Source organism: Aspergillus mulundensis (assembly GCF_003369625.1).
Source record: "Aspergillus mulundensis strain DSM 5745 chromosome Unknown scaffold_17, whole genome shotgun sequence".
In the NCBI taxonomy this organism is placed as follows: Eukaryota; Fungi; Ascomycota; class Eurotiomycetes; order Eurotiales; family Aspergillaceae; genus Aspergillus; species Aspergillus mulundensis.
Window position 1 is genome coordinate 500,319 of NW_020797905.1, and position 14,004 is coordinate 514,322.

Sequence of the window (14,004 nt, forward strand, 5' to 3'; positions counted from 1 at the left end):
CAAAACAAGCTTCCATGACCCAGCTTCCTGTCCATCTTCAACTTTCGGCGAAAAGCACCAAAAGAAGAAGGGAAAAGAAGGAGAGGTCGCTGATATAGTACATTTGAACCTCACCACGCATTTTACTATTGCCCTCATCTGACTCTGTTCAAGAGGTGTTTCTTGCAAGTTTCTACTTATCTTATCACTCTACAGTACATGGAACCAGAGCTATATAGCTCAGCCGTCCCTGTCAGACTACCCCTCAGTGTGGGCAGATCATCCAATGGCTTGACAGCTCGACTGACATTATTAGAATGCGCTACCACCACTTCAGACTAGCTCGGGCAATCTCGAACTCTTGGACACGAGAGTCAATGCTGGTTTGCTGAGCAACGTGGGGAGATACGACCGCTGGCCTGTGAGAAGCCGCCAATGGATCCTTTAAGCGCCGACTCAACGCCGGCTGTGATGAAACGGCCCAGCCTGCATAGGATGTCCTCTTCTGCTTCAAAGTGTGCTTCTGCAGCCACGCTGACCGATCCCGACCTATTTTTAACTCGTCTGGATCCATCCTGACCTGGTTGGCCTAGGCATCGTCCCGCTAGAGTCCTTCGCCCTTTGCATCCTCCTCAAGGGACCTGTCGCTTCTTCATCTTACCAACGCGCGGGTATCGAACCATGCCACCATGTCTGGTTGGCTCCTGACTGCGCCAGTATGAATAGGTGCGCGCTGGCCCCTCCTATCCTCGTATCCTCCTCTCCTTTCTTTGTTCTGTTCCCGTCAGGCTGACTTGAGGCTGTTCGCTCATAGCTGGCGGTCCCCGAGTAACACTGGCGACGATCCGTCGTCCAGTCCATACACAGCCAACACCGGCTGGCCGACGCCTCGCAGTCTGCCTTCCCCTGGTCGACGCGAATATCCCATGCAGCCGCCGCCTTTGACCACCTCTTTCAACAACCATCAGTTCCAGGGCCAGGGACTCGGTGTCGGGCTCGGGGCGGGCTACTTATCTACGCCGCTGTCGACCACCTCCCTGTCCAGCCCTTTCACCCAGTCTCCTGCTGTTAACTCAGCCGGTACAGCACTTGGTTCTTCACCCATGGCTATGGCTTCAAGACAGTATAACGCCCCCTACAATCCCCAGGACTGGGGGCCGGTCAATCATGGGCAGTCGCCCTATTCGCAGTCGGGGAATATGCTCAGGGTGGTCTCACAACATCGATACGCCGTCCAGCCTGGTCAGTACCACTTCTATACTTGTGGTGATGGTGCGATTCGCGGATCGGCGTCTTTCGGGTTGAGAAAAGTCTCGTGTAGGGCTGACTTGGATATTAGAGCTGTCATCGCCACCTCCACCGTACTCTCCTCCAAGCCAACAGCAGCAACAGCCGGACCATGCAAGCCGTACCACGCCAGCTCATGACACTACATCTCCTAATGCTGGATCTCCGTACATGGGCAGCCGGCAACAGTCGATCCCACGTACTCGCCCGATTTCCATGGTGCGGCCAGACGCAGGTCATAACAGACAGGTCTCGCTTCCCCCGCCTCCTCCATTACCGCAGGGGGCTCCATCGTCGAGGTCGTCCTCCCACAACCGGGCTGATGCATATCACGAGCAATCGTTCAACGGAGGATCTCGGCCGTATATCATGGTCTCAGAGGATAACCTGCATGCGTCTCAATCGAACGCGTACGGCTATCACGCTGCCGTTCAACGTGAGGACTCGGGCCGTGCTCCGAACTCTAGACGGGCGGTCTCGGCCGGGCCCGTTGTATCGAGTGCAGGCTCCTCAAGAGCCGCAAGCCAATCGAGGAGCGGATCGCCACAGAACGCAGCTTGGGAGCCGGGAATGCCTCTACCTCCGCCGCCGCCAGGCCCACCGCCGGCTCCGAGATCGCAGAGTGTGAGCGGATTGGGCGATGGATCATCTTCACGCGGCTCGCAGCCACCACCTACCCGGATATCACGCCAACCTCCGTCTTTGGGAACTGGGCTTGGCAGCATTCCACCGACACCGGCAGGATGGGTGGACGAAGGTCCTTCTGAGCCTGCGCAGAGACCAGAAAGAGCGCCGTTGAATGTCGACACTTCCAGTCAATCAGTCTCTTGGGAATCCAACGGTTCAGGGTCAAGCATTACGCATACATCTCGAAACTCCATTAGCGGCGGCCTCTCCCGCAGTGCAGCTGTTCGGGATTCCAGTGTAAAGGGAATTCGAGAACGACGGATAGAACGCAGGAATAGGCAGAGCCAGGTTTTCGATGATTATAGTGCAGTGTCCACGAGCACAAACCCTTGGGCTGACGCTTTGGAACAAGTGAAACCGTCCAATCTTGTTCTTGATAGCCAACACAGCGCGGAGAAGTCCCGCGATGCATCTACCAAGTACACACCGCGCAGCAACCACAGCGTCACATCTGATATACCTACATCCCAGTCTCGGGCGTCTTCAACGAGCCTGTTTTCCTCGAATCGTTCCCCATTCTCAACTCCTCGAGCGGAGCCGAGCCCGCTTGGACCGCCATCACAGAGATATGCGCAGACGCCTCCTTTCTCGCCGAATGCCGAGACATCTTCATTCCAAAAATCCTCGTCCCAGGCCATTCCCCCGAAAGCCCTCCCCACCCCACCGTTGCAGTCAGGACAAGACTCTCGGCCGTCTTCTGTACATGGACTCCGGGAGAACCGTCCAGTCTCGCACATTCTCCACTTGCCTAATGAGAATGTCAGTTCTCCTGTCCTGCAGCCGCGGCGGTTATCGATCCACAGCGGACAATCCCTGGATTCGGTCGTCAACCAGGACGCAGAACTCATCCAGAGCGCCACACGGAGGCATAAGGAGTTTATCGAGAAAGAAGCTAGTGCTACTGACGAGGCGGAAGCTCTCCGGCTGTTCACAGAGTTTATCATCAATGAATCGCAGATCCGGCGTGAACGGTATAGCAAGATTTTTGATGCTGGCTCTTTCAATTTGGAACAGCTACAGCAGAAGCTCTTCCAGCTGCCACCACCGAAACCAGCGCCAGCCCCTGCAGCGCTGAATCGACGGTCACTCAAAGGGCCGAAACTGGACATTCCTACGACCCGAGGAGAATCCTCGTGGAACAACTACAAACCGTGTCTCTCCCCCATAGCCAGCCTCGGAATCAGCAATGACGAGAGCTCTAGAGGCCGTGCACCAAGTCGCTGGTGGGAATCCAGAACCGGGTCCGGCAGCGAAGGGGGCGAACGGAGAGTCCAGCGCTCGAAGCGAGAGTCCAAGTACATGGGATTACCACTGGGACTCCGCAGCAACGGTAGTGCAGAGCACACCTTTGACCACTTTAACCAGTACGGGGAGTATGGTCCAGACGAGTACCCGCCTGAAAAGGTCGGCTGGCACGAGGACCAAACCCTTCCAGAATATCCCACCCCCAGCCAGAGCAGCGCCAGCTACAGCGCATCCACGGAGCATCATAATCACAAAATGGACGTCTCGCGCCTCATAACCCTGCCACCTCCATATCCCCGCCACTACCCAGCGGTCAACAACAGCCACCCTGAACTAGTCACGTACCGCACACTCGTGCGCTCCATCAGCGACCACACCGAGATCAAGACCACGCGCCAACGGTACGCCACGGACGCCGAAACCCTCTGGGCCACGCACCGCGAACGCATCAAAGACCACCGCCGCCAATTCCGCGCCAACATCCAGTCCCAGATCCAAGACGGCAGCATCTCATTCGCTGAAGCGGCAGAGGCCGAAGCCGCGCTCATCAACGACGAGAACTCGCGCGAACGCGCACTCACAAAAAAGCTCTTCGACTCGTACCAGGAAACAGTCCTCAAACCCCTTCAAGCAATCCTAACAGACCGCATCGACCGCGCAACAGTCTGCATCGACGATCTCCGTGGTAAACTCTTCGACGACGCCCAACACGACTCACCGGACCAGCCGCAGGAAGAAGGCGACGAGAAACCCGAGCTCCTCGAAAAGCTCACGCAGCTGAAATGGCTCTTCGAAGCGCGCGAGCAACTCCACCGCGAGATGTACGACCTAATTACAGCCCGCGACGAGAAATACAAAGCCCTCGTGATCCTCCCATACCAACAATCCAAAAACGACGACAAAATCGCCAGCACGGCCTCCTTCTTCGCGCGCGACGCCCTCGACCGCCGCGCAAATTTCGAAAGCAACGCCCTATCCCGCCTGCAATCCTTCCAGTCCGTGATCGAGGAAAACGTCGTCCGCGGCGTGGAAATGCAGCTCTCCGCCTTCTGGGACATCGCACCGTCCCTGTCCACACTTGTGCAGGGGATCCCGGACCGTCTCGACGGCTTCGCCATCCAGATCCCTGCGACCGAGTACGAGGAGAACCCGTCTTATCTGCGTCACCCGCTGCAATATCTGTACACGCTGCTCTCGCACGCCGAGAAATCGAGCTACCAGTTTATCGAGAGCCAGACCAATCTGTTTTGTTTGCTGCATGAAGTCAAGTCCGCTGTGATGCGCGCGAACTGTAAACTGGACGAGACGGAGCGGATTCGTCGCGGGGAAGCCGAGGATGTTGTGGCGCGCGAGATGCGGGAGAGTCAGGCTGGTGAGGAGCGCGCGTTGACGAATGATTTGAAGGATAAGGTTGCTACTGTTGAGGGGCAGTGGACTGAGGCGCTGGGAAGCGAGATCCAGGCCCTGAGGGGACGGGTGAGGGAGCACTTGGAGCGGGAGGGCGGGTGGGAGGACCTGGAGTCATTGGAGCAGGCTTGACGACTTACGACTTGATGTGGTGACGGTCTTCTGCATGAAACCTGGGCTATTTATATGCTGTTTCTCTAGCCCCTTGGCTTGATCTGCTTCTGTCTTGTTTGACTACTACTGTGCTTGCTTGTGCTTGTATTGAGAGATACCCCTGGCCGTATTCGTTCGTTACTATACGCAAACTCGAACTCGAGCTTGAACTCGAGAATATGAAAGCTCCGAGGAGCTCACTTATTCAGTTCATCCTCTCTTTTCTTTTCCTCTCCTTCGCCTAGACTTCTCTGCTTGGGTACTAGCCCTGGAGGCACAGATGCCCTACTTACTGCGGTAGTCATGCCATTATAGACATGCAGCCTATCCATCTCCCTAGGTAGTACCTTGAACAATCTCAATGAGACTGGAAAAGCCCCTGCACTCCCAACTGGGAACCCTTTATTCTCCCTCTTATAATCCAAACATTGCTCTGAGCTCCTTCGTAGTGAAACCACAGAAGAAAAAAAGTATTCAAGTTGTATTATGGTACCGGCTTACTAGGAGGCAAACGCACAAGCACACGGAAGGGTTAGCGTGGACAGCCTGCTCCTCTTCTCCAGCTGTAGGATAGGTCAATGAAGACCTCAAATTCATGCAGCCAACATGTAGCTGGAGTAAGGTTCTTTGTTGAACCAGGTGACATCCCCGCAACATCCCCGCACTGTACCCGACTCTCTGTCCCCATCCGGCCTGGAGAATGCTTTAGAGCCTGGCCAGACCATCATGCATCACCCAATAGATATGTTCGACTACAGTCACTTCGCTGCATGATACGTTCTGCTATGCTTGATAGCATGGTCTGCTGACCATGGGCACTGAAGTACCACATCATATAGATTCGTTCCGACTGGGTCGCCCCCGCAGACTGAACTGGGAATCGAAGTCCGAGCTCGGGCATCGGCGATCCCTACACATAAATAGTCTCTTATTTAACTTGTTGGTAAGAGGCGGGAGCTCTTCAAGTTTCCAATCTCTGTCCACACTCTCAGTGCCAACGATGGGCGCTGATATCCCCAGAACCCAAACCGCCGCCGTTGTGTCCACCCTTGGCGGCAGCGTCGAGTTCAAAGATGACTACCCGGTTCCAGTGCCAGGACGCAATGAAGTCCTAGCCAAGGTGTTATATACAGGTGTTTGTCAAAGCGGTAAGCCTGCCATAGCACCATGTTTGGAAGTGCAGTACTCAAGAAACTGATCTCATCGAAAGACCTGCACACAAAATCTGGTACCGCAGCCAGCGCCTCCGGGACCCCCATCACCAACATCAAGCTGCCGCATGTAGGGGGCCACGAGGGCGTCGGGCGCATCGTGGCTTTGGGCCCGGATATCACGCACAACGCCGGACTCAGGATTGGCGGACTAGTAGGCATCCGCTTTGCAAGCCGGATCTGCCGGTGCTGCGAGTTCTGTCTTGCGGGGACCGAGCAGTACTGCGTGGCCAGCACGAACCACCTGCACCATGAGGATGGGTGTTTCCAGGAGTATATCGCGCTGGATGCGGATTATTTGACCTTGTTGCCGGATGATGTTGATCCTGTTGTTATCGGGCCGGTGCTTTGTGCTGGGGTTACGGCCTATAAAGTGTGTATCTTGTGTCCTGAATGATGCTTATAGTAAGCTGTTTGCTAACGGATGGTTAGGCAGTACTGAACACGAACGTCAAGCCCGGGAGCTGGGTGGTGGTTGTTGGGGCTGGCGGGGGCCTTGGGCATCTGGCAGGTATGATGCTTGTCACGCATAGGCTTCGTACTTTCATTTTGGTTTGCTGACGCACTGTCATACTCTAGTGCAATATGCCCGAGCTCAGGGTGCCCTCGTCATCGGCGTGGACACCGGCCCTGGCAGACGCGAGTTCGTCCGCGGACTCGGCGCGCACGAATTCATCGATTTCGCAACCGAGGATCCCGTCCAGAGGGTACATGAACTCACTGGACTGGGAGCTCATGCAGTGGTCGTGACTGCCGGCAGTGCCAGGGCGTTTGCAAATGCCTGCGACATGTTGCGGGTAGGAGGCTGTCTGAGCTGTGTAGGGATTCCACCGGGACGGCCCTGTCTGGAGACGCCGATCAGCACGATTGTAATTAAGGGGCTGAGAATCACGGGGAATCTGGTTGGGTCGTTGAAGGAGTGTATGGAAGCTGTTGATTTGACACGGCGGGGGATTGTGAAGCCCGTTGTCGAGGTTCGGCCTTTTAGAGACTTGCCCAGGGTGTATGAGGAGATGGAAAGGGGAGACATTGCAGGAAGAGTGGTCCTGCAGGTTGGCAGTGAATGATGCTGGATTTTGGCGTAGTGATGACTTGATGAGTGGGAAAACTAGAAAGGAAGGAACTCGCTTAAGGCAGGCAGCCCTGCCACCTCGGCCAGAGAATCCAACAGTGCACCATCTCTTCTGTCAATCCCGGACTTCACAACTTCCGTCTCATGTCCTACCACTGCTTCCATTCCTCCATCATTCTTCCGTCTTCCCTCCCGGCTATCCAAGTCACTCTTCGTTCCCACTGTATCTCCAAACAAACTCCAACCCAAAGCCATCCCGAACCAACTCCACCCGACGCCCACAATGTCTTCGCCGATAATAGTGACTTGGTGCTGGATCTGATGGAGGATCGACTGGCCAATAACTATCTTGATACGAAGATGGATCGTAGCAAGAGTCTATGCGACGGGGACGGCTGCTAGGGGTTTGGGAGCAGAAGAGGTCGTTGGCGATGAGGGATAGGGATGCTTTGGACACCGCATGTCGGTTGGCTCGAATATAGCTGTCACTACCATGTTCTCGCTTCGTCCCGGTCATGGCTCCATCCATCCAAAACAAGCCTGACCCAGCATTCGATTCGCGCTGCTACCTCACACTCTGCGTCTGAGACGAAGAGACCGAGCGCGCGGTACCAGGCTCCGTCGCAAAAGATGTCAAGGGATACTGATCAGGCTGCGCGTGTGCGCGTGCCCGAGACCAGCGCTTATTCCTTATTTGTAGGTGCATTGCCAATGCCACATGTGCGTCTGGCCCCTGCCCCTGTTCCTGCGCAGAGTCCGCGTTTTCATCTCTGGTCACGGTCCCTCGGCCTCGGCCTCGACCCTGCCGTGGGAAGGACAGAGTCGAGAACGAAAAGACAGTCCGCAGCGCATCTCGCCACTTCAGAACACAGGGTCGCCGCGAAAAATTATACACCGATTTCGCTGTGGAGGGGAGACACCCCGCTATAATCCCGCAGGCCATCTCTAGCAGCCCCAGGGTCCAGAGACCACGCATGTACCGCTCGTGGGCAATATTGGCGGCTGCTGTGAAATGAAGAGCTGAGTATGCTAGTCTTACGATGGCGGATGCGGTGGCTCTGCAGGTTGACCGTGGCACATGGTCAGTAGGAAACAACTAGGGCGGACTGCACTGTCTGGCTGGAAGTCATGAAATGGATAGAGACGTACAACAACCCCACCGCAAAAACCGCCGAAATAGCCAGCTTCCGACGCAGTGGCATCTGCAGCGTCCAGATGCGCGTCTGCGGGAGGACGAGGATGGTAATGTCCGACGCGGCATTGAACACGCCCGAACACACGTCCAGAATATCGGCGTGTACCAAGCAAGACGCGCCCCCGCCACCTGCCCTAGTCAAAGAAACCGAGGCCGCCCGAGACGGAGGACAAGAGAAAACACCCAGCAGCGGGCCAATGATGCCATAACAGATGCAAGTTGACCAGATCAGAGCTTGGCAAGCCCAAAAGAACCAGTCACGGCGGTGCTGCGCAAAGACCTCGATGAACTGCAGCAGGATCGAGGCTTTCAGGAAGAACAGGCAAATCCCGTAGAGGATCGTGCCGGCGTAGTAGTACGGGCGGAGGGAGGCGAAGGTCCGTCTATCGGGGGGTGCGCTGAGGACGAGCCAGGCTAGGGCTAGGTGGGCTGTGAAGAGGGCCTGTGGGTGTCAGCAGCTATGGATGAAGGCGCAACTCAATGAGAGATGGAGAAGGGACTCACCCAGGCGATGAGCATGGCAGCTGCAATTCGATAGGGTTAGAAATCCTATGCATACCGTGCTGTGGCGGGATACATACCATCCGACATCCTGAACTGGCGGAGGGTGAAGATCTTGAAGCAGACTCGGATGACTAGGAAGATCGACGGGAGAACCCAATAGACGATCACCATCGCCCGCGCGACTTCAAGCAGGCTGAGGAAGGCAGCAAACCCGGGGACTGGCACTGGCACTGGCCCAGACTCCCCGGAGGGTGCTGCACTCGCAGTTGAGACAGGATACATGGCTCAATGGCCTGGGCTTGCGGGAGAGACACCCGTCATGACTACATATACACATGTCTTCGACAGGCAGCTCACTTGAGCAATAGCAAGAAAGTGGAAGTGGCCCAGGCGGTCTTTGGGTTGCTAGTCGGTTGCATTCTTTGTTGTTCATCGACGCTAATCTCCATCGCAGACGATGCCCAGCCTAGGCGAAGGATCCTGGAGGAACTGCATCCAATGCACATTGCTTTATGCCCTGCCATTTGAACCGATCACAATCCTGGAGACGATAGTCCCGATCGAAAGGGCATCACCATGGTACCCCGGATTGGACCTGGCCTTGCGCTAAAAAAGCCAGGTGACAGTGCCACCTATTTTTCGGAGTAGACTGAATAATTAGTTCAATGAGCCCCTTTATCAGATTGGCTGATCACCTGGATGAAATCAGATAAATAACGGCTTACGGGCCCGTTTTCCGCTGTTTTTTGAGCGGATCTTGAAGAAAATCAGTTGTCAATGATAGGGATGTCCTCGGCACCTCATCGCCCGGCTCATCGTCGCCTCCTATACATCTGGCCGCTTCCGGCCTGAGCCCTAACTAACAAGCCAGAGACCCCATTGGGACCACACTTGAAGAATCCTATAGGATAATTCGAACGCCATTGATTGCATAATACATATTCCAGACAAGAACATCTACGGACTCACACATCAACCTCAATCCCTTCCACTTCTTTTGCATCCCCCTCTTCCCAAGGAAACTCCACCTCGACAGCCCTGATCAACTCCTCATGCCTCTTACTCCTCGGCTTAATATCAAGCTTATATGAAACAGGATGGCTGACAACGCCAGGCAGAAATTCAGGTCTCGCATCGCCAGCCTTGGACGTAAAGTCGAAGACAGCTAACGACTGCGCAACCGTCAAGAAGATCGTCGAATCGGCGAGAAGCCGACCTGGGCAGACGCGCCGTCCGAAGCCGAAGGTGAGATCGTGGGGGTCTAGTTCGGGGTTCTCGCCGAGGAAGCGAGATGGGTTGAAGAGGTGCGGATCTTTGTAGGTTGCTGGGTCATGGCCAAAGCCCCTGTTCGAGCGTCAGTCAGACCTGATGACAAATTGAAAGGGTAGGTTACCCACCATATATTGGGCATGATCAAGGACCCCTTGGGGATGAGATATCCTTCGTAGACGTCATCCTGCGACGTGGCATGCGGGATACCCATGGGGGCGACGGGATGCCACCGCAGGATCTCTTTTACAATGGCGTCAATATATGGCAGGCTCGGACGGTCGTCGAAGGTGGGGAGTCTCGTTATCGTGCCAATGACACTGTCGAGCTCTTCTTGCGCCTTTCTCTGCACGTCCGGATAGAGGGCGACGGCAAGAAAGAAGCACGAGAGCGCGGAAACAGTCTACCAGGATCTTAGGGTTAGCAGACGTCAATACTTTGTCATAGGGGGAGGTCCATGGAGTACCGTGTCCACACCCCCAGTATACAACGACCCAGCCGTCCATTTAATGACTTGTTCCTCCTCGGCGCTGAGCGGCTTCCCACTTTCCTGCGCCTCCTCGAGGAGATTCGACAAGTAAGAGTCCGGGTACTTACCCGTCTTCATCTGCTGCCTGACAAGCCGGTACGGCTTCTCGATGGTGGTCAGCAGGCCCTTGCGCCATGCGACTGCTGTGCGCTTGAACCCGGCACCGGGGAACCAGGAGGGTATGTATTTTACTGGTTGTTGATTCTTAGCGAAATACACGACTATGGAGGGTGAGAAACCTACAGAGTGGAATGGTATCAACCAAGAACGCCCCGGGCGTCCCAGCAACAGAGAAATTGTCGATGGACTCGTTCGCCAGCGCGACGAGCGGGTCGTGGCCATGCGGATTGATCTTGTACCCGTACGCAATCTGCAGGATCACGGCGCCGGTTTCCCTGTCCCGCGCTCAGTATATAAAAGTCGTGATAGCATTGTCGGGTACCTACGTTCGAATATGCTGCACAATATCATCTTGCTTCTCGAGTACCCGGAAGAGGAACCGCCACACCTCGACGTCCTGCAACGCGTTGAACTGCGCCACGGTGTTCTTGGTCCCGAGGACGCGGTGCATGGCTTTTCGATAGGCGCGGAAGGTACTGGAGTATGGCTGCATGGCGAGGATGTCCTTCCAGCCGACCCTATCCCGGTTACTATGTGATCAAGGGAAACAGGTATGCTGTTGCTTACATCTCACCGGCAAATGTCATCCATGGCCGCGAGGAGTAGACATTGGAGCGTTTCTCCAGGAGGTCGAAGGCGACGCGCGAGTCATTGAGGATGACGATTGTTTGGCCGAAGACGGTGATGGAACTGATGGGTCCTAGACGTTATGTCTCAACTACTGCCTGTATCATGGTATTTTCTGCGATCATCCATTGCGTCGCATCGCAGATGCCAACAAGAGCAGAGCCTACCGTAGCGATCTTTGAATCCAGCCCAGTGCACCCAGTCCTGTTGGCCCGACGCAGGGAGGTCCTGGAGATTTCCGATGATGGGCTTCGGTTTAGGGCCTGGAGGGAGTGGGGGGCTTGATGTCTTTGGAGTCAAGAATTGTTTGATGATATACAAGGCGAGAAGGCCCAGAGGCACACTGAGCAGTGAAGAAGAGAATGACCCCATGGTTAAGGTCGATACCAAGCTGAAGCAGGCAGGAGCGATTGCAACCTCCACATCGGAGTTTCCAGAGTCGGCGCAGCTTCCCCTGGCTAGGTCCTGGACAGCGATTCCGGAAAGCCCAGGTTAAATATCATTCGAGGCATGGAGAACAGTCTATCTTGGGCCGTTAAGACACGGCCGGGATGCAGGGATATTGCCAACATGGGATGCTTGATTGGCCAACCTACCCTTAGCCTGGCCTAGTGTATGCCCCGGCAATTCCTTTGCAATCTCCAGCTGCATAGCGGCTCCACCAGGCTTGCGGCCGTTATTGAACGGCCCTTCTCTTGCTGTGCGGCATGTTGGAGTTCCGCGAATCATGTACCTTGCATCATGCGACATCCCGGGGTGTGATAATGGGCTTCTTACGAGACACGAGTCATTCGAGGGGATCGGTTAGCCATCAACTACTTAAGCTACGGAAAAGGCGTCTTCAGGATGCTGCCATTGAACTCTCCAACTCTCGGCCTGCCATATGACCAGTCGTCATGAGGTTGAATATGTTGTCGGGGTTCCTGGATGATCTACCGGCTTGTGCAGTACGTGCACTCCTTGCTCGATGGCAGCCATTTGAACGGGAGCTCACCTTCAGGCAAGGCAAACTGCGCGGCAGCGGCAGTGAGCACGATGTCTTGCGCCTTGACAGATGCAACATGTCTCTGTACAGACTCGCAGTTCCTCGAGACCGCAATTGGCTGCTACGGCCTGCAATGCACCGTCAAGCAAACCCTATGTACACCACTACAATCCGAACCCATCTGGCTATATCCCACACCAAACCTACTCTAGCTAATACCCAACTAGCCTCGACCAACGCGACCCGAGCAGCGTGCGGAATCCCTGAAGAGAGCAATGCAGGTCTGACGCCTGCACTGGCGGGGTCCCTGGGCATGCTCGCAGTAATCATGGTCGGCCTGCGAGTGATCCAGCGGACTGTGACCAGGAAGGTGTTTGGATGGGATGATGTCTTGATTATCTTTGCCCTGGTGAGTCATGCAGATGTCTTATCGTCAGCTATCTGAGGCCTTAGAAGCCTGGGGCAGTTCTGACGGTTTCCATAGGTCTGCGCTATACCCTTGAACGCCATGGCCTTTCCCCGTTAGTCTCCTATCCTCGCATTGTATCGATCTTAAAGCCCTAGACAAGACTGACAAATCCAGTGCAAAAGAACGGCCTCGGCACCAATCTCTGGACGATCCCCTTTGACAACATATCCACCCAGCTAAAGGTATATATACCGTCTTGCAAATCAACAGTACAACAAGCTAAAAGTCGTCAAGCTCCTCCTCGTCGCCGAAGTCTTCTACATGCCCGCCGAAGCCCTAACCCAACTCTCCTTCCTCGCCTTCTACACCCGCATCTTCCCGCCATCCTATAATCTCAAGCCCGCCATTATCATCCTAGCAGGCACCTCCGTCGCATTCGGCATCTCTAATACACTTATCATGATCTTCCAATGCACACCTGTCTCCTACTTCTGGCAGTCCTGGACAGGCGAGGCTTCGGGTTCGTGCATTGATATCAGCGCCTACTCGTGGTACCGCGCGGCCATGCAAATCGTGATGGATCTGAGTATCATCAGTTTGCCGATCAGGCCGGTGTGGAAACTCGCCCTGTCGACGAGGAAGAAAGTTTTGGTGCTGGTTATGTTTTGTACGGGGTTCTTGTACGTTTCGCTCCATATAGTAAGACCCGACGCCCGCTAACGAGCATAGGATCACAGTAGTAAGCTGTCTCCGTCTTCGCTCGCTAATCAAGTTCTCCAAATCCGCCAATATAAGCAGTCAGTTCCCCTACCCCTGCACATGAACTGCATGCCAGCCATATTACATCCACTGATCCAACTCCAGTGGACAACAACCCGGCCATCTACTGGAGCATGGTCGAATGCGACGTGGCAATCGTCTGCGCCTGCATGCCGAGTATTCCGGCGCTTTTGAAGGCCATCTTCCCACGCTGCTATGGAGACACAACACACCAGAGCGATGAGGATGAGGCACGAAATGCCCGCCCTGTACCGCTGGGACAGATTCACAAGCAGTCCGAATTTATGATCCTGACGACGAGTCAGAGTCAGGATCAGCTGGTTCGATAGCTAGAATACTTAGGAAGTAATTTGCGTTTCGAAGTCAAAGAGTGGAGGCCCTGAATACCTTTTGTATCTGTTCAGCCTCTTTTTAACCGAAAGGGCTACCTACCGTTACCGTAGCTGGGACCTCGGAGAGAAAGCGGGTCCCCATGCCCCTGCCATACGGTATAGGTAGGGCAGATTGGCTCGGCTCGATCGACTGTGGGGAAGCGCACGACGTGG

General features: G+C 55.1%; 5 protein-coding genes across 5 annotated transcripts; 3 read left to right on the plus strand and 2 right to left on the minus strand.

The window, feature by feature from the left end:
• Positions 1 to 668: 668 nt before the first annotated feature.
• On the plus strand, positions 669 to 4,737 carry DSM5745_10955 (uncharacterized protein; the record flags this gene model as incomplete). The annotated part of the gene is made up of 3 exons (XM_026752971.1): positions 669 to 695; positions 768 to 1,251; positions 1,319 to 4,737. The coding sequence occupies 3 exons, from the start codon at positions 669 to 671 to the stop codon at positions 4,735 to 4,737; spliced, it is 3,930 nt and encodes a 1,309-aa protein (XP_026598609.1).
• A 1,021-nt stretch (positions 4,738 to 5,758) lies between these two features.
• DSM5745_10956 (zinc-dependent alcohol dehydrogenase) lies at positions 5,759 to 7,036 on the plus strand (the record flags this gene model as incomplete). The annotated part of the gene is made up of 4 exons (XM_026752972.1): positions 5,759 to 5,906; positions 5,969 to 6,342; positions 6,402 to 6,480; positions 6,549 to 7,036. The coding sequence occupies 4 exons, from the start codon at positions 5,759 to 5,761 to the stop codon at positions 7,034 to 7,036; spliced, it is 1,089 nt and encodes a 362-aa protein (XP_026598610.1).
• An 892-nt stretch (positions 7,037 to 7,928) lies between these two features.
• Positions 7,929 to 9,022, minus strand: DSM5745_10957 (uncharacterized protein; the record flags this gene model as incomplete). Its single annotated transcript, XM_026752973.1, has 4 exons — positions 7,929 to 8,046; positions 8,191 to 8,678; positions 8,741 to 8,760; positions 8,818 to 9,022. The coding sequence occupies 4 exons, from the start codon at positions 9,020 to 9,022 to the stop codon at positions 7,929 to 7,931; spliced, it is 831 nt and encodes a 276-aa protein (XP_026598611.1).
• Positions 9,023 to 9,705: 683 nt separating this feature from the next.
• On the minus strand, positions 9,706 to 11,657 carry DSM5745_10958 (cytochrome P450; the record flags this gene model as incomplete). Its single annotated transcript, XM_026752974.1, has 7 exons — positions 9,706 to 10,084; positions 10,138 to 10,412; positions 10,476 to 10,729; positions 10,782 to 10,933; positions 10,985 to 11,176; positions 11,226 to 11,358; positions 11,453 to 11,657. The coding sequence occupies 7 exons, from the start codon at positions 11,655 to 11,657 to the stop codon at positions 9,706 to 9,708; spliced, it is 1,590 nt and encodes a 529-aa protein (XP_026598612.1).
• A 689-nt stretch (positions 11,658 to 12,346) lies between these two features.
• Positions 12,347 to 13,788, plus strand: DSM5745_10959 (uncharacterized protein; the record flags this gene model as incomplete). The annotated part of the gene is made up of 6 exons (XM_026752975.1): positions 12,347 to 12,679; positions 12,755 to 12,791; positions 12,854 to 12,921; positions 12,974 to 13,359; positions 13,409 to 13,476; positions 13,544 to 13,788. The coding sequence occupies 6 exons, from the start codon at positions 12,347 to 12,349 to the stop codon at positions 13,786 to 13,788; spliced, it is 1,137 nt and encodes a 378-aa protein (XP_026598613.1).
• Between the last annotated feature and the right edge of the window lie 216 nt (positions 13,789 to 14,004).